General features: G+C 40.9%; 2 protein-coding genes across 5 annotated transcripts in view; one reads left to right on the top strand and one right to left on the bottom strand.

Moving 5' to 3' along the window:
- fam131bb (family with sequence similarity 131 member Bb) overlaps positions 1-18,230 on the bottom strand; it is a 45,913-nt gene that overhangs the window by 27,516 nt on the left and 167 nt on the right. The window contains exon 1 of one of the 2 annotated variants that reach the window (XM_051076064.1): positions 1,279-1,417. The exons of the other annotated variant lie outside the window; for it this stretch is intronic. The gene's annotated coding sequence lies outside the window, so the exon portion shown is untranslated. Of the gene's footprint in view, positions 1-1,278; positions 1,418-18,230 lie in introns of those variants that run through there. 2 annotated transcript variants of the gene reach the window in all.
- Positions 1,471-17,895, top strand: zyx (zyxin). 3 transcript variants are annotated; one of them, XM_018682722.2, is made up of 10 exons: positions 1,471-1,739; positions 9,102-9,337; positions 10,269-10,528; positions 11,444-11,539; positions 12,402-12,965; positions 13,222-13,363; positions 14,269-14,438; positions 14,856-15,034; positions 15,459-15,579; positions 15,667-17,895. In XM_018682722.2, the coding sequence occupies exons 2-10, from the start codon at positions 9,115-9,117 to the stop codon at positions 15,778-15,780; spliced, it is 1,869 nt and encodes a 622-aa protein (XP_018538238.1). In that variant the 5' UTR covers positions 1,471-1,739; positions 9,102-9,114; the 3' UTR covers positions 15,781-17,895. The 3 variants fall into 3 exon arrangements, with proteins under 3 accessions (XP_018538238.1, XP_018538242.1, XP_018538239.1); XM_018682726.2 differs by lacking the exon at positions 1,471-1,739 and adding an exon at positions 1,986-2,283; XM_018682723.2 differs by lacking the exon at positions 1,471-1,739 and adding an exon at positions 2,322-2,482.

The raw sequence follows: 18,230 nt of genomic DNA, 5'->3' as shown, positions 1-18,230 counted from the left end.
CTCTGCTGTGTCTCAACCTGAATGTCATGGGCTGATCTGTGAGGGGGTGTCTCAGTGAGGTTGCAGTGAGTCAGATCATATACTTGAAACATACCTAACTCATCAAGTTATTTGGTCTCACATTCAGCTTTCAACAAAGACAAAACCAGTGGGCTGGGATAACTGAAATTATCTCCCATGTTTATCTAGCGGTATGTTGAAAACACAAACGGGGTTATTTTCACCATCAATTAATCTGCCAGAATTCATTCTGCAAATATTCACTTCTTCATTTCCACTGGAAAACATCAGAAAATTGTGAAAAATGAATGTTGCAATTTCCTAAAGCCCCAAGTGATATCATGAAATCACTTGTTTTATCCAACCAGTTCTCTAAAACCCCCACAACAGCAAATCAATGGTATTTTTGCTTGAAACTAAGTTAAACAATTGAGTAATTATCACCATAATTGCAGATTACTTTTCAACTAATCAATTAATCATCTAATCATTACAACTCTAAACACAGAATAAGGTATCAATATCGCAAAATCTTGAATTCATGAGTTAATTTTGTACAGGAAGGAGGTGAAACAGTTGGACTCTAGTGGCATTTTTAATGTGTGATTAAATTTCAAATGTAAAATAATAAAAAGAATCACATTCAAATTCATGTCAAAAGGACTCAGTGATAGACACGAGATATTTCTGAAAGTCTGATATGACTCAAAGGTGTGGGCTACATGAGAGCAAAGTGTGAGGTGTGACAGAGTGGTGTATTTGTGGGGGAAATATGAAAGGACATAATGTCACAGAGGTGGCTGGTGTGCAGGATGGGAGGTGTCATTTATCGCCAGGTTGAGGGCAACCACATCCTCATTGTCAGGATGAACAACAGCTAACCTTAAGAAACAGCCATTAAATGTATTTACTCTCTGTAATCTCGTGTGCTAATCGTGCACAGAGATGCAGTCGAACTCCTTGCATGTTTACTGCCTCAGAGCAAAGCAAATAACGATGTGGCAGCCCACTTTGGCAGCAGACAGAGTAATGCCTTTACGATCTGATCCTCAGCTTTCTTGTTGAGGCAAGTGAAAGAAAGGCACAAAACCAATCTTATAATTCTTCTTTCTCAGAGTAAATAACAGCTCAAGCCAGCTCATTTTGAACATAGTTTCTTCAGCCACTTTGCCGTCTTGTGTTTGAACCCCTCACCGCGTTTTACTGTCTGTATCTAATCAACCCTTCCAGCCCCATTATCTCTCCCTCCCCCTGGCTCCCTCATTCCCTCAGTCTGACCTTACAAGGAGAGGCAACAGGGTTGATGTCACTGAATGAAGAATGCTGCAAGAATCTAGAGAGAAAAGAGAGCAGGAGGAGGAGGAGGAGGAGGAGGAGGAGGGGTCTGACTGGACAGTTTATGAACACACACAGACACACAAACACACAAAGGGGGGAGAGATAGAGAGAGAGAGAGAGAGAGAGAGAGAGAGAGAGAGAGGTGCTGTTTACATAGTAATACACAAGTCCTGGGCCAAAGTCAAACAAGAAAGAACTTGTTTGGAGGGATGGTGTCATTCCTTTTCCAGACCGAGAAGCACAGGGGGAGGGTCTAATAACTGGAGAGGGGAAGAGAGAAAGAGAAGTTACCATTACAGACAACTCTTACTCAGCCTGCACCTAGAGAAAAAGAAGAACAAAAGGAAGAAGGGGGAAGTATATAAAAAAAGGGAGATCCACACTGCAGCTGCTTTAACAGGGTGAGTGATTTCATCTGTGGTGAATCGGGAGATGGTGGCCTGTCTTGCTTTTTGGAGGGGTGGGTGGGGTGGGGAGGGTGGCAGATTGCTACAGGTTACCTAATAAGGTAAAGTCTTGTAAATGCAGGTATGATGATAGCACGTATTTTCCGACTGCTCAGTGACGGCTGTAGTCACACCTCACTTTTGTGGATCTGTCACATGGCAGCTGGTTTTGTATGACATGTAAAAAAAACAAAACAAAAAAAACTACTGCATACTCTGGTTGAAAGATACCTATTAGCGGGTGCTGTTCCGCTGTTTCCCTGCCTGAGTATTTTTTTGCTGAATGTGAGTAAATCTTCGTGAAAGTACTGTAGGTCGCTACACCAGCAGCTGATGAATACCGATGATAAGGAATGAGCTACGCGGAAGCTCAAAGAGGAAGTCCAGCTAAAAAAAAGTTGACTAAACCTTGTTAGCTAGCAACGCAGCTGTGCGTCTTTATGTTCAGAGGAGTGTAGCAAACATTGAACTTGATGACAGCAGAGAGAAGCCGTGTGAGGTAAGAAAAAAAAATGGGGCGGCGTTAAGTCAGTTTCGCCACCGAAACCTAGCCGCTGACCGAGGCTTAGGAGAGTGATAGGGGTGTGTGCTGTGCCAGTGGTCCGACCTTAAGCTAACATAACCGTTGGTGTGATTGATGATAAGCCAGAGAGGTGGCGATAACGTTAATCGCACGCGGTGGCTGGTCAGACGTGTAGGTGAGTGGCAGTTGTCATTCAGCCGGTAATGCCCGAGCTAACATGTGTTGGAGCTGTATTGAACTAAGACGTTGAACACATTCTGTAAGCTAGCGATTAATATTAGCATAAACGTTAAACTATTTTTTTAAGCAGCGTTAGCTTTTCTGCGGAGCTTTAGCTAGAAACGGCGATTTTCCCATTTAAAATTTTCCATATAGCTACGTTGTGATGAGCTGTCTGCCTCCATTGGCCGTGGTTGTGACCGTTCACCCATAACTGTCAGCTGTCAAAGCGTTAGCTAACAGTTGGCTAACCCTATCTAATCAATGGTGTGCTAAGGTGGGTGGAGAACTGAGCTACGGTACGTTTAACTTCTTGATAAGGCCAAGAAATGAAATCTGTAATCAGTTGGTACGTTTTATTGTTCAGTTGCGCCCTTGTTGAGGCCTATAAGTATGGTTCTTTCAGACGTCTCCAACTCACCGTTTACATGCGCACTAGTATCCAGGTTATGGGATTTTTGTCAATCTTTTGGCATGTAAACATGTTATCCTGGTTTCAGAAACCTCATAAGGTCTTATCCCCTTTTTGAGATACCTGGATGTGCTACCTAGAGTACTCTGATAGAAACCAGGCTACTGTGGCATGTAAAGTAGAGCTGCAGTGACTAGTCAATTAATCACTTAGTGGATAGATTTGATTAATTTATCACCAACTAATTGATTAACTGTTTTGATTTTTTGATTCTCTTGTTCCAGTTTCTCTAATGTGTATATTTTCTGGTTTCCTTAGTCTTCTATCAAAGTAAACTGAATATTTGGGTTTTGAATTATTGCTTGTGCAAAACAACACACTTGTATATATTATCTTGTGATGGGCAACTGCACACAGATGATCAGAAACTGTGACACTGTGATGACCATGTGTACATAGATATGAGTAACCAGTTTTCTTATGTTCCATATCATGAAAACTAGGATAATAGAGGATGTTGGGAAAATACATGAGAATTAACGCCATTTTATCATAGAATTACAACGACTGTGAGAATGAGAAAATCCTGTGATTATCAGTCACACAGCTGTGCCTTGCCTCTGATTTGCCTTTTCATCAGATAGATAGGAGGGGAGCCTCAATCCACAGCCACAGTAAGCCATGTTTAAGAATAACTTAAAGCAAGAAGGCTCTAGTCTGAGGTTTGTGTGGTGGTTCCATTTGAACAGACTGGGATTATGGTCACTGACGGCTCAGCAAAGTGGTGAGGCAAATGAAAATCTGTGAATGGAGATGAGATGTGAATGGCTGTATGCTAGCCTTTATGACAGGGGTGATGAGGAATCCTCCTTTAATTGTAACCTCCATGAGTCAAGACACACAAGCTATTTTTGGGCATCCCTTTGCCTCAAATCACTGCATGTCTAGGTCTTTGATTCCGTCTCTCGCTGTCTTGTGACTTTTCTTTGGTCTACATCATTTTACTGTGTGTCAGTTCAAACAGACAAGGCTGTTGAGGCGAGAACTTGACGAGGAGCCCGCTGGCTGATGTTGTTACCAGTTTTTGAAATGTTGCCCATTCAATCATTCATGTAACTGCAGTCCGAGAGGGAACATTAACACTGGTGCTCAATGCATGTCCACTGACCTGTAAGATTGGACTCAAAAGGGTTGTTTGTCCCCGCATTAGTGACCCCCGGCCTAGACACGCTTTCCCAGAAACTTCGTGTGCTATTAACATCAGAACAATAGAGAGTTTCACAAACAACACTCTAGTCACTGATATAATGGCTGACCAGACAGGGAAGGAATTACTGGAAGTACTGTCAGAAATTCAGGTTCTTATTAGTTTAACAGAGAAGGAACCTGCTTAATAAATACAGGAAAACCTTTCTGTTGTTTTCTTATTGTTTTTATTATTATTTGCATTTCCAAGTATAGATCGTTAGGCAATGGATTTGTGAGCTTATTACTTATTTGGGATCTTAGTTGTTTTAAAAAGGGACATTGCTAAATATTTTTGTGATTAAGAATCTATTTCTGAATGAAAAATAGCCGTACATGCATATTTTGAGTGTGTTTTGCTTTTTCAGTTTAAAAAAAGGATGAAGATGACGTTTGGTTTAATTAGGCACCATGCTACAACATTTCCCTGTATGACCTTTTAAAAAGCATTAGCACAGTATATAAACCAAATTTAGTTCCTCTTTTACCAAAAAAGAAACCGTCACCCACTGGTGCAAATTTTTTAATGTGTGGTAAACTCCTCCTTAACAGCCACTGCAGCACATAGTCTGTACTTTTATGTGAATCTATCAACACTGAGGCAAGATAGCAGAAAGTGTGCCACAAAAGAGCTTAGTTTTGTTTGTTTGAGCTGTTTAATAGTACATGTGGGACTTCAGTGCTGAGTCTCAAGTCCCTGTCGAAGAAGTCTCCCAGTTTTCTAGGGCAGTGATTCTCTAACCACGTCAATGAGTGCCACAGCCCTGCTGGTTTTTTATATCCTACAAAGCAATTAGGTTTATTAGGCCCTCTCCCTCCATCCCATGTGTAATTCAATCCCTGATAACATGGAATGAAAACTAACTGGGTTGTGGTGCCCAAACCATGGTTTAGGACCAATTTTCTAGCTTGTAAAAGACGTGGAGTTTCTACAAAGTTCAAAAGCTGCAGAGTACAGTATGTGATATATGCTGGGGCCCCATATAAAGGCTACACCATCCTGCCATCACAGCTGTAAAGTAGAAATGATTAAATGCAGCCTCAAGTGATGTCATTCAGTTCAAGTACTGGGTGTGATGAATGAGAAGTTTAGGAGAATGCGAGAATAAAAGAGATAAAAATGGTTGTGGTCTGCCACAGAACAAGAAAGTCTGTACATCAGATTGTGAGAGTAAGCCAGAATTTATGGCAAGCATTCAAGACCTCATTAAAGGAGCAAAATATGACAAAGACGAAATGTAGAGAAAGGGGGCTGATTGGAGTGCAACCCAAAAAAAAAAGGCGAAAAAAAGGTGATGTCATTGAGTTGTAGTGCCAAATACTTTCCTTAGCTGAGGGTCTCTCTCATCTAGAGGATCAGGTTTCAAGATGGATTTGGAGTGGGACTGTTGGGGCCTGAGTGCGGAGCTGATCTCACCGTATCATATCCCTTGAGACTGTATCAAGGAACAGATGGAACCTGACCACAAGTTATCATTGCTGTTGAATAATTGAGAGGACTATAGCATATTGTCTCTTAGAAATAAGGTAGCTAAAGCACTCTAATGAAAAGACTAAATCACAGTCTGTACCCACCCTTGTCAAGCACTCCTTTTAGAAAGCTATTATAGATCTGAGTGCTATGTTTGGAGTACTCTGTTGATATTCAGACATGCAAACCTCATTTAAAGCCAAGAGCTTTATCTTGGCCGTAACTTTTCTGTAGTAAGAGTCCACTCCATTCAGCATGAAGTAGGCTGGCTTCCTGAGTAGCCTGCTACTTTCCAAAAGACTGAGAAACACCTGTCTTTTCTCTCTTTCTTGTAGTTCTTCTATTTTTCCATTGCTGCAGATTATCAGCCTGGTCAAATTTACACCAAGAAGCAGAACAGTCTGCCTCTCTCCACTAGAGCTTCACCATCTGCCCTTATTGATTAATGCAGCAATTTTTTGAATGATTTAAGTGGGACAGCGCAACAAACCTAAGATTCTGTAGGTTGATGTTTTTGTAACTCCACTTAAAGGAGAGCAGCATATGAGAGTGAATCTCATGGCATTAGATTGTTGTAACCTCTTTGACAACACGAATAGTTAAAAGCTGGTTGTGTCTTGTGGTTGCATAGCTGTTCTGGTTGCTATGATTAGTCAATAATGCTGTTGTAGTCAAATGTATCATCAGGAATTATTCATCCTGTCAAGTAGTAAAGTCAAGTAAAGCTGTAACAAGATGACCAATGTTAGTCATCCTTATTGCTGATGATAAAACATACATATCATTAGGGCTATCTGATATAATGAATATTAACTACTCTAACAGAGGCTGAATCATGTCCCTGTGTTAAAGTAGCATGTAGCCAAAAGTTTGATCTATCTGTGATTCATAATGGGATGGTTCAGACTGTCTCATGACACAATGCAGCAGCTGACACCTCTGTATGTCTAAAGGGCTACATTGCCTTGGCCTGGACATATATGGTTATAATTTTTTAACATCCAACATCACTAAATCTTGCATTGAAGGAAGCTGGCTCAAAAAGCAGAAGCGGTGCTTTCTCATCAGAGAAGCTAGTCATGTCATGAGGATCATAGATACTTTCAGGAGCTGTAAGGGTTTCTTTTTGTCTTGTCAGAACTTGAAATGTGTGTCCCAGCAAAGGAATGAGGAATGAGGATGAAACACTCAGTCCTCTCCTTGTTGGTTTAGCTTTTACAGTGAGCTAGGCCCACGTCTACATAATAATTTTCAAGGCTATGTCACACTTGATCTCTCCATGGAAAGGTTGTTTTTTTTAATGCTAACTCAGTTCTATCTAAATGGTGCAGTCATAGTTTTCTGTGGCTTGTGGAAGGGACTAGTTCACAACTACTCAGCAGTACATGCACAGCGGCTGTAACAACATTGAAAGCCAAAGTTACTTTAAATTTAAGTAGAAGTCCTTTTCAAAATCCTAAGGTAAAAAGAAGAAAGTCAATTGGAACCCCTTCAGAGATATATCAGTATTTGCAGAATTTGATACTTTGGAAAAAAGTGTACATATGAACCCCTATGCTGTGATAGAAATATTAAAGCTAAGAAAACATGTGTTGTTAAAAAAGCTGTATCAAAACTTAAACCACTGTTTTGTAGTCTGACTGGTTGCAGACCCATCTTTTAGGAATTACTGGTGTAGCTTCAGGAGAGAAAAACAAACAATTGATTCATTTATTGAAGTGTTCTTGAATTATAGATGACTGAGAAAATGGTGCCATGTGTGTCTTTACTGTAACTGACATTTATAGAGGTATCAGTGCTGTGTAACCTTTATCTGGATGTAGAGAATAAATGCCACACTGTAAAATGTTATCTATACTTTGTCTTATTTTTACCACATTCATTCTGTTACAGGTTATGTGTTGTGGCTTCATGACATTTATGTTTTACAGGCTATTAAAGACACAATAAATAGTTCAAACATTGGTGCACTAATCATTGCCACAGGTGGAATCACTGAATAGATTCTTAAACAGCAGCAGAGTGCAAGTTAAGACGACCAGTGTGTGTGCAGATGTCTGCATGCACAAGTTTTTGTGTGTGTTGGAAGAGGAGGGTGGGCCATGGGGTCGGTAAGAACAATTGCACTTTTGACTAAAGGTCATGTTCGGTGGCCTTCAGGGAGATGTGTCCAGACTTTGTGAGGAATCTCGGTAGAGAAACTGAAGTAGCATCAACATTTGTTTTACCACCAGCATGTGTGAGGTAATATTTGAACTCACCTTCTTTCTGACGCAGCTCACATGAAAATGTTATGATAGTTGCTACCCCCCCCCCGCCACCACCACCACCACACACACACACACACATACACACTTTGAGCCAGTCTCTCTTACAAACCTTGGTATTTGTGTGTTTTATGTCACTGTAAACAGCCGTGTGTTGAGTATTGTAAATCCTCTCCCTGGCATCTGGGAGTGCCACTGTGTCTACTGTTTCGGCTCTGTATACATGGCCTGAGGAAATTTTCACACACTTTTCTCTCATTCCACTTTAGACCATTTGTTGAGACTTCTGTGTTTAAAGGGATTCCATAACACTGGATTTGCAGAATACCCAGCAGCTGTTTTTACTGCTATTTCACTAAATCCAGAAATAGTCCAAACTACAGTTAAGAGACACTGTGAGCCCTAGTAAACCTCCACTTTAATTAGTTTGGCTAAGACTTGAGGGGTCAAGACAGCTGCGCCCCACTTATAAAGAATACAATGGGTCCCAGTCTGCATAGTGTACTGTTTTGGCAGTCAATATAAAAGAAGTTAATGTTTTGTACTAATAGGAAATGCAAAACAATATTCACAAATTGAATCACACTGCAACTTTAGGAAGATGCTGCCAGTTTTAAAGCTGGAAACTTAACAAAGCAAAAGGAAAAAAGTTTTCCCCGAGATTTATTACTCTTATTTGCTGTTTCCTGAGTTGTGTCTGCAGCCGCCTCACCACCATCCTCAATTTGTTTCAGATTTTACAACAAGAGGCGCCTCTGTTTCCATTTTGCAATGCACTAGAGGACAACTATCCATCAACACCACTCAAAATTTATTCTACATCTATACTGACATCTTTGAGTTTTGTTAATTTTGTCCTTTTTTCAGTGTGGAGGCACTACAGACTCAAAACATGGTTACAATTAGTGTGTAGTTTGGAATTGTTACAGGGCAAATGTTTTGTTGATGTGTCATCACCACTAATTCTCCAGCAAAAGACCCGACATGCACACGCTGCCAAGGAATGCAAGCCCTTTGACTTTAGTCAGCTTATTTATGTTGGTCTCATGTGGGGTGTGCAAGTCAGACTCTGCAGTTGTTTGAGCTTCACACTGCAACCTGTTTCAACAGCCTCTCATACAAGAATTGATATTGCCCTGCCCTAATTGTTGTCCTTAATGTTTTTTTTGTTCATCCTCAGATAAATACACAAAATGGAGGATTCCAACAGCAGCAAGCCTGTCATGGTAACATCCTCCCTGAACTTCAAAGTCACCACCCCATCCTTCTACAACCAGCCAAAGAAGTTTGCCTCGGTGGCACCACCACGGCCCAAAAGCCAGACGCCTCCCTCAGCTCCATCACCAACACCAGTAGGCACAGGCGTGATTGGTCGAGTGGGAGATCTGCCTCCGCCGCCACCTTTGCTCTGTGATGGTATGTGTATTATTTATGCTATTTTTCTAACTATTTTAAGTTATATTCATTCAGTAAGCAGCCCTCCCCCGTCCCACCTCCTGCTGCTTCTTATGCTAGAGCATGCAGAGCTTCACAGTTGAGTTTATGAAAAAAAACAAAACACCTTAGCTGTGTGGTGCTGTGGTTTTAATGAGCTGTCTCTGAGACATTACATCACTGTACTGAATTTCCTACCTCATGAACATTTTTGTCAAATATTGAGATAGTCACAGAGTCTTAACCTTGCTTGAGGGGGGTAGTTTTTATTTTTAGAGTTGTGCATAACCATACCACTAGATGTCCATGCTTATCTAATTCATGATCACAAGCAGACAACCTCATCAAATTAAAGGTACCCTGTGGAATTTTTGACCACTGGAGGTGCTGAGGCACTGAGTCGGTCCCTGTGACACACATCCACAGCCACAAATATTCAAATTGAAACTGCTGGTTTAGTACTATTTAGACCATCTGTGAAGAAAACTGAAGTAAGCAAACATGAATGTATGCTGCAGGGTTAAAAAATATTCCAAAACTTTCCAAACTTTTAAAGAGGAAGTAGATGATGCTGTGGATGTGTTTGTAAGATTTGTTTTGGTAAGAAACATTGAATATAAACATAACTTTTCTTTGTTCACATGACAACTCCACAGGGGCACTTTTAGGACAGGAAAACATACATCAGGAGGCAGGACGCAGCGTTACCCTTTGACTCAGGTTTTCAGAAGACATTTAAAAGTTAAGAAGCCCACAGAGAATCAGCTCAGGGTCATCAAACGGGCTAAATCCTCCCCACTGTTTTTTTTTTTCTTCTTGTATTGTCTTGTTATTAGATTATCAATAAAAACAGAGCATAAAGACATTCTTTTGTTGCAGCTTTTAATCAATCACCCCTCCTCATTTTTATCAGACTTCCCACCCCCTCCTCCCCCTCCACTGGATGACGACTTGCCAGCACCTCCCCCCGAATGCCATACCTCACCCACCGCCTCTGACGTCCCCCCTCCCACCTTCCCCGCTCCACCTCCAGTGGCAGATGACCTGCCCCTCCCAGCTCCCCCCGAGGAGAGTGCCTGTCCACCCACCTGCCCCTCTCCCCCTCCTCCCCCACCTCCTCCGCCTCTCCCTGCATCCGGTACCAGTATTCCCAGTGCTGCTGGGAACCCACAGGTAAGTCACAGTGGTATCTTTAAGTTGTTTTAGCTGTCTGCATGTTTCTTGCATTGCATGTAACTGCATTTAGCTATAATTTGATAATCAGTCAGGACACTGGAGGACATTGTTGTGGGACCGTAGCGAGTCCATGGAGTGTTAGCAGGAAATACTGTATTTTGAGATTTTCCCACAAATTATATTAGCAGTAGTCTGGGGCAAATAACCCAGTTTCATGCCTCTAATGGGATTATTGCACATTTACATCATAGAAACAGTTTTTAGACATGCAGTGAAAGGCTTGTATTGTAGACATGTTTATTGTTTGACTCAATTAATTGCAGTTTGTTTGTCTGGCTACAAATGCACAGGGTATGGAATTAGATTTTATTAGCCAGAATTAAAAAGTACAGAATTAAAAAGTGTCTTGACAGGAATGTACCCCATGTTTAAAAAATAGCAAATCTAAATGCTTCTTAGCAAACAGCCGAATGAATCGAAAATTAAATAATTCAGCATTTGGTATTCTCTTTCATCCAACCAGGGAAATAAAATTCAGATCTCATTCATTTATTCGCAGTCATCATTAATTATTTCATTTTTGTTTGTTCATTCATCATTCATTCTTTGATTCTGGGTGTCCCACCTCAGTAACTGTTCCAAGTAACTGTGCAAGCGCCAAATTTATTTTGAAACAGTTGGGTTATATTCCATTCTGCATTTTTGAAAAGATAAAAGAACCAAACTCTTGATTTTTAATCAAACATACAGTAGATATGTTAATAAAACATCTCTCTGATATGTATTTACAGTCTGTAACACCTCTTCATCATCATCCAGAGTTCTTTTCTTGAAATCCATGCATTTCTGCTTCATTTTAGTAATGTAAAGTCTTTTTATGACATCATTCCTCCCTCTGTCTTCCTCTACCAGAGACTGATGGAGAAGCAGACTAGTTTCGATCAACAGCTCGACTCTCTTACTGACCTGCTGTCTGAGATGGAGACCAGGGGACCTTTTAACCCTAAGGTACGAAGCATGGAGGAATGGATGGGGGAACACGCTGTAACAAATATAAGACTGTTAGAGAGACCTATGCCCTCTGGAGAGCTAAAGAGCGGATGAGAAGGAAAATGACAGCAGACTCTGACTCACTGGAGGCTGGAGGCAGAAAAAGAGAATGAGTCAGACATAGTTAGGAAAAGCGAAAAAGCAACATAGGTCAGTGGAAGTAGTTTGGAGAGATGCCAGGTTGGTTTTATTAGTCTCTCCTCATCTGTTCAGGTTGAAAGCTCAATGATAAGTGAACTGCAAACACAGCACACCAGATCAAACGAGAAAACAAAAAGTGAGGTGGCTGGTGATTCACATTGAGAGAGGAGATACTTGCAGAGAGAGAGAGGGAGAGAGGGAGAGTGTGATGCACAGATCTGAGTGGGGAGCATGAGAGTGTGATGAAGCCAGAGTGTGCTGCCAGAGACCCAGTGAGAGGGCCATAAATGGAGAGTGTTTTTATCCAACTGGGAGGTACTGGAACAGGGCAGAATAATGTTGGCTCAAAAACCACAAAATAAATGTCAGAAAGACGAAGCACTTCTGATAAGCTCAAACTGTGGAGCGCTTCCAGTGTTTACTTTAATCAAAGTACCTCGTTCAATATAATAAAAGTGTCTCCTTACAATATTTGAGAATGAAATGTTATAACTAGATATGAACTTTCTTCTGTTGAGTCATAGTTTGTCGAAAATGGAAGTTTTATGTAATTGAATAAATTCGACACTGGTCCAGAGCAGGCTCACATTGGATTTGTTTTTCTTTGTTGTTGGTTTTGAGGTAAATGAATCAGTGAAAAGCTAATTTTCTTGTGTTGTTATTGTTGTTTTATGCCCAGTTACCAAGCCAGTATTCTTCAGCACCAGCACCCAAGCCATTAGCTCCTCCCCCGACCGCTCCCAAACCCGCCCTCTCGTTCCTCCCACCTCCCGAGATGGGAGACCGCCCGCCTCCAGCACCATGGGCCGAAGAACTCAAAGCCAGAACGAACCGACAAGCCAATCACAACTCAGCACCAAACTCTGCTGCTCAGCCGTTCACTAAGGCCCCAACTGTGGCTCCCAAGACTGCTTTTGGAGGGAGAATCGCAACTTCATCCACCTCTTTGGCACAAAAACTGAACCAGAATCTGAACCAGAACCCCACCCCGGCAACAAAACCTTTCACTCCCTCTGCTGCCACCTCTTTCCCTCCACCTCCCGCAGCTCCCCCAGCTCCCCCTACTCAGCCAAACAACACCGCTGCTGCCCCGGCCTCTAATCACATAAAGAGTTCTCCCTTTGCTGGCCATGTGAATGCAAACCAAAACCCTCCTGCTGCTGTGCCTCCTCCTCAACCCAAGGTGATGGCATCTCCACCTTCTTCCTTTAACCAACCAATGAAAACTCCCCCTGCATCAACGGTATGTTCCAACTTTATCTTAGTTACTAAAAGACTGTATTTGCGTTGCATTAACAGTAGAAAGGTCCGGGAAGTACAAATAAATAAATCAGCAGAGAATTATACCTTTCTGGGCATGCACTAACAGTGTTTTCAAAGGTAAACTGCTCAATCGTAAATAACAAAATGCTCTATAAGCACGCTGTAGGAGGCAATGTAAATAATGCATAGGTATGTACTAATGGCTTTTGCGTGTGTGTGCTTGTGTGTGTGGTCAGCCCTCACCCCCTGCCCCAGTTCCTATCCCAGGTGGAGGCGTTCCTCTGAACATGAGGGAAGTGGAGGAGCTGGAGAGAATGACCAAGGACTTCATTAAAGACATGGACACACACGCACCTGTCATCACCTCCCCTCCTACAGGTACACACATTTATATCTAATGATGTACACGCATTAATTTCTCACCCCACCACTCACACAGTCATACTGTCTTTCTTTCATATGTGTATCAGAGAATCGTTTAGCACACCTCTATCTATCTCACACCACAACTGTATGTACTAATGTAGATTAATGATGGATGTCATTGTTACTAATTACAGTCATTAAGTAGCTACCATTATGCACATCTTGCACAAGTTTTGCAAAAAATAATCAAGAGCTGGGAGTGTGATATTGTGTAGCAAAAGTAAGAGCTTAACTTTTTTGATTGGTGACTGTAATATTCTTGGTGAAATTAATGGAGGAAAAAAATGGAGTGTTGCCAATAACATTTTAATATCCCACATTGGAAATGCACAAAAGAGAGTATGAAATAATTTTCCTGTCAGTTTGCTGCCTGGTTGCAAAATGGAAACCATAATGGATATTAAAATTTATTCACAATTTATTCTCTAATTCTACACTTTAAATTTGATGGGCTTTTATTCATGTCTGCAGTGGTTCTCTGTTTACTGTTGTGGTTGTTAACTACTAACTCTCTCCTCCTTATCCACTGTTCGCTTACAAATTTATCTTGAATAGACATTTAACCACATCTGCTGAAGGAAGCTGATGCTGCAACAAAGAGTCTGTACAACTGGACAAATCCATAAAATGATCTCTTTATGATGTGTGGAAATTACTTAAACACAGTGTTATCCTCTTTACTTAGGGGACGATACTGTAATCAACACAAGCAGAGCTGTGTGGGAAGATGGATGTACTTGTAAATAATCTCACTTTTACTCTTTTTAACTGTCTTTCTCTCTGCCTCCCTCTCTCCCCTCTACTCACTCTCTCTCACTCCCTATCTCTCCCTATCTCTCCCCCTTTTCCCATATCAGAGGTTTGTGGGAAGTGTGGCGAGGCTCTGTCCCGCACTCAACCAGCAGTGAGAGCCATGGATAAACTCTTCCACTCCAACTGCTTCTGTTGCATGAGCTGTCATCGCCCCCTGCAGGGCATGCAGTTCTATGACAGGGATGGCTCACCTCAGTGTGAAGACTGTTACATGGTGAGGACACACATCAACAGCAGCAGTTTTGCACACTGTGCAGATTCGATATGGACGAAAATATTAAGTTTTGGAATTGATCATTACTACCCACACAAAACATGTTTGTTTTTTTGTGTTGCTGTTGAGCATGAAAGAGTGAAAACACAAATCAATTTGTTTCAGTATGTATTGTAGCTACACATTTACATTATGGTGCAGTTTCAAGATAAAATATAATTACCCAAAACAGACCTGAATTTACATTCTGCTGAGTAATCACCAATAATCCGACGTACTGAGTGCATATTAAAAGTTTGTTGAAAGTGCTGAACAATGTTGACACAGCGACTATTATCATCTCTCAGTGTGCCTCCGGGTTACTACCTTGTTTCATATCTCTCGTCTCACCTTCTGTTCCTTCTTTTCTTGTCTTAGAGCTCCCTGGCAGTGTGTTCCCGATGTGGGGAGAGGATCACAGATCGTGTGCTGAAGGCGGTGGGCCAGTGTTTCCATGCCCACTGTTTCCGCTGCAGCACCTGCTCCTGCATACTTGAGGGGGCGCCCTTCATCACCGATGACAACAACAACCCTTACTGTGTCCAGGATTACCACAGGTGGCTACTGGCTGTTGATGCCTCAGTTAAATATTACACTTATAATAATTTCTCAAGAGAGATGATTAGTTTGCTGAACAGTAATTCTCCAGATTTTCATTGAAATAATTTCTCAGCACGATGAAGCTTTAGCTGGCCAAGCATGTTTGGATTTATCCAGTTATATGGTCCTTTTTCAGTTCTGCACTAACTGAAACTTATTTCTCCTTTTCTTGGTGATAAAAAATTTACACAGCTTGTTGAACTTTGGATGAAATAATTGGGTTTGACAAAGTTGATTAATCCTCATAAGCAGTTGGCCTAATAGCAAAAAAGTTGATTTGGTTTCATTAGAAAAAGTTGCCTTAGGTGTTCAGTAACTCTGAGCATCAGTGTGTGAAAATGTGACTCAACTAACAGACACTTTTTCACTTCTCTACTCCAGGCGTTTCTCCCCTCTGTGTGTGAGCTGTAATGAGCCCATTGTTCCAGCCCCGGGCAGCGAGGAGACAGTCAGAGTGGTGGCTCTGGACAAGAACTTCCACCTCAAGTGTTACCGTTGTGAGGTAAAACATTAAAATTTTATCCAAATATACATCACATAGCATATTAAATAAATTGCTAATAAAAACATCTATTCTTTCGTTCTGTAGGACTGTGCTCGTCCCCTCTCCATAGAAGCAGATGAAAATGGCTGCTATCCATTGGATGGTAGGATCCTGTGTATGAAGTGCCACACCCAGCGAGCCAAGCGAGCTGTGCAGTGATTGGCTGAAGCAGTGTCGCTCAGTTTAACTATGAACCAAATCCAAAAGCACAGGATTCACTCAGCTACCGTTTTTTGCCTTTGCAACAGGGCTTTATTCAGTATACGTGCGCAGGTGTGAATGTGAATGTGCTGAGTGAAAACGTTTGCATGCACATACGGTGTAGTATTCCCTCGTCTTTGTCCACTTCAGTGCAGAAGTAATGTACTGCATTGAAATAAACTCCCATCATCTTTTACTCTCAATCTCTAACTCTCCAGTCTCCCATTTAGCCTCCTTTGTGACCTATCTGAGCATAATTTTTGTGCCAATTCTATGTTTACTCTGAAGTTTCCAGCATAACTTGCACAAGAACAGTTTGATCAAAAGAGCAGTCTAATGAACATAAAGTTGCCTTTCTTTGCCTCTCGCCTCAATATTGTTAGTAGCACATGTACTGAGATATTTCCATCTTAGAGCTCTAACTAGCTGATCTCTTTCCCTGTGAGTGTTAATGAGACAGGTTGTTACCATAGGGTGAGGAGTATTAATTCCACAGATTCACCACTCTGGCTGGCTGTTGATAGAGCATATCTTTACCACTCTGGCAGTTGCCTGCAAGCATGGTTAATGATGCACCCCTGCCTAGAAAGTGCTTCATATGAGCCAATCTACTCTAATAGAATTTTATAGTCGTAGGGCTAAACGTTGACTGCAAAAAAAGAAAAACAGTGAATGTTGCTCTTAGTTTTTTGTGATGTGAATATGATCAGTCACAAGCATGCATTTAATTATGTCTTGTTGTTTTCCTTATTTGATCATACTGTATAAGGGCAAGATTAGAGTGAGAAAAAAATTCTGCCATTTTCTTGTCAAAAAATAGTTTAGAGCTGATTGAACAGTGTTAAGTATTTTTAGATGCATGCTTTTTGGATGCTGAAATTATGAACAAACACACTAGCACAGATTTGCCACGCACAGATTCCATTCCAGGAATCTCATAATTTAAAAACAATGTAGTTAAGAATATCAGCTGCATGGCTGAAAACAGGACCTATTATGTGATCGTTGCACAGTTTCATAGTGAAATAAAATATCCTTTTAGCGTCACTTTGACTCTAAAGCCCCTGCACATGATACATTTTAAGTAAATGCCATCTAGAAACATACTAGTGTAGTTTTTGATACGCATTTTCCTGGAATTTTTTGCTTTAAATAATATAATTTAAGGACATTTTTACTATTATGTGTTAAGGTTACATGTGCACCAGTGCTAAAATAACCTGTGGTGACAGCAGAATAATAGATCAGTGGAGGTGGTAGCTTAGAGCTTTAGGTAACGGAAAAAAAACATAGTGACCAAATAATTCAAAGCTGTTTGTGAGATTTAGGTTACTAAAACAATTACATGGGATTCAATGGTTTTTTAAATCACTTTTTCTGTGTTTGAGCCCAGTCTTGATCTATTCTGTTGATACTTTAAATACCACTATTCTTTCCATTATTCATCTTTTGTACTTCAGTCAGTTCAGTCGGTTATATACTATTTTATTCTAAACGTTACTGTACTGTATTTCAGTGATAAATGCCTACAGTTATTTGTTTTCATTTTAACCTGGCAATGTGCCTTCTCCACTCTCTCCTTTATTCCATTGTTTCCTTCTGAATTGAGCCTGATCTGCGGCCACAGAAATGAATTCCACGATAAGAAAATTGTTGTTACTTGTGCTTGCATTGAGCCTGGTGCTGTATAACACCAGAATGACTAACAAAACATGGCAATAGTGATTCAGCATTGCATGCTAACTGTGTAGGCGGTGGTGGCATTTCCTCTAGTATTATGTCTTTTGTTTGCACCGACTTACTCCACCTTTGTGGCCCTGCCTTTGTCATCACCATGTGATATTATACATATGATGATGCCTTCACAGTTGCATTTATCTGGCATTTTGTTGTGTTATGTCCTATTGTGTTACATGCGGATGCCTTGTCTTTTCATATAACTTTTTTATAAATTCCTGTTCGATATGTGTGTGAATGCGTGTATGTTTAAAAACATTATTTAGCCCCACCCCTCCCTCCTCTGGGTGTATCAAAACATAAACAAACAAATAAATAAAATGCTAAATACCAAAAGTTTTTGTTTTCTCACCTATTTTAAAGTCACACAATACATGAAATATATTAGCGGTCAACTAGTGTATTAAAAAGTTTATTTGTGCCACCATTTTCTCTCTCTGGTTGGCTTCCATGTGACATCCATGAAACGTGTTTCCTCCCAGACCCTCAATGATGTGCTACTCTGTTACGTGACTCTCCAGGACGCTTAACTGCTCTATCAGTTGTTACCAGCCATGTGTTGCACTGATAATGACGACAGCCAACATGTGTGCATGTGCATCTAAATGTGTTTACTTTCCAGGAAGAAGTGCCTGCCCTCATTCAATGCAACGTAACAATGTGTAAGCAAA

This window comes from Lates calcarifer, linkage group LG15 (genome assembly GCF_001640805.2).
Source record: "Lates calcarifer isolate ASB-BC8 linkage group LG15, TLL_Latcal_v3, whole genome shotgun sequence".
In the NCBI taxonomy this organism is placed as follows: Eukaryota; Metazoa; Chordata; class Actinopteri; family Centropomidae; genus Lates; species Lates calcarifer.
The sequence above is the reverse complement of the archived record's forward strand: the minus strand, read 5'-3'. Positions and strand labels throughout refer to the sequence as shown.

What these genes read in the sequence shown, in the direction of transcription:
- zyx (XM_018682722.2), top strand. Translation starts at nt 9,115, where the DNA reads ATGGAGGATTCCAACAGCAGCAAGCCTGTCATGGTAACATCCTCCCTG. An exon ending in GTGCTGCTGGGAACCCACAG is followed by an intron (nt 10,529 to 11,443) that starts GTAAGTCACAGT and finishes TTCCTCTACCAG; the next exon opens with AGACTGATGGAGAAGCAGAC. An exon ending in CATCACCTCCCCTCCTACAG is followed by an intron (nt 13,364 to 14,268) that starts GTACACACATTT and finishes TTCCCATATCAG; the next exon opens with AGGTTTGTGGGAAGTGTGGC.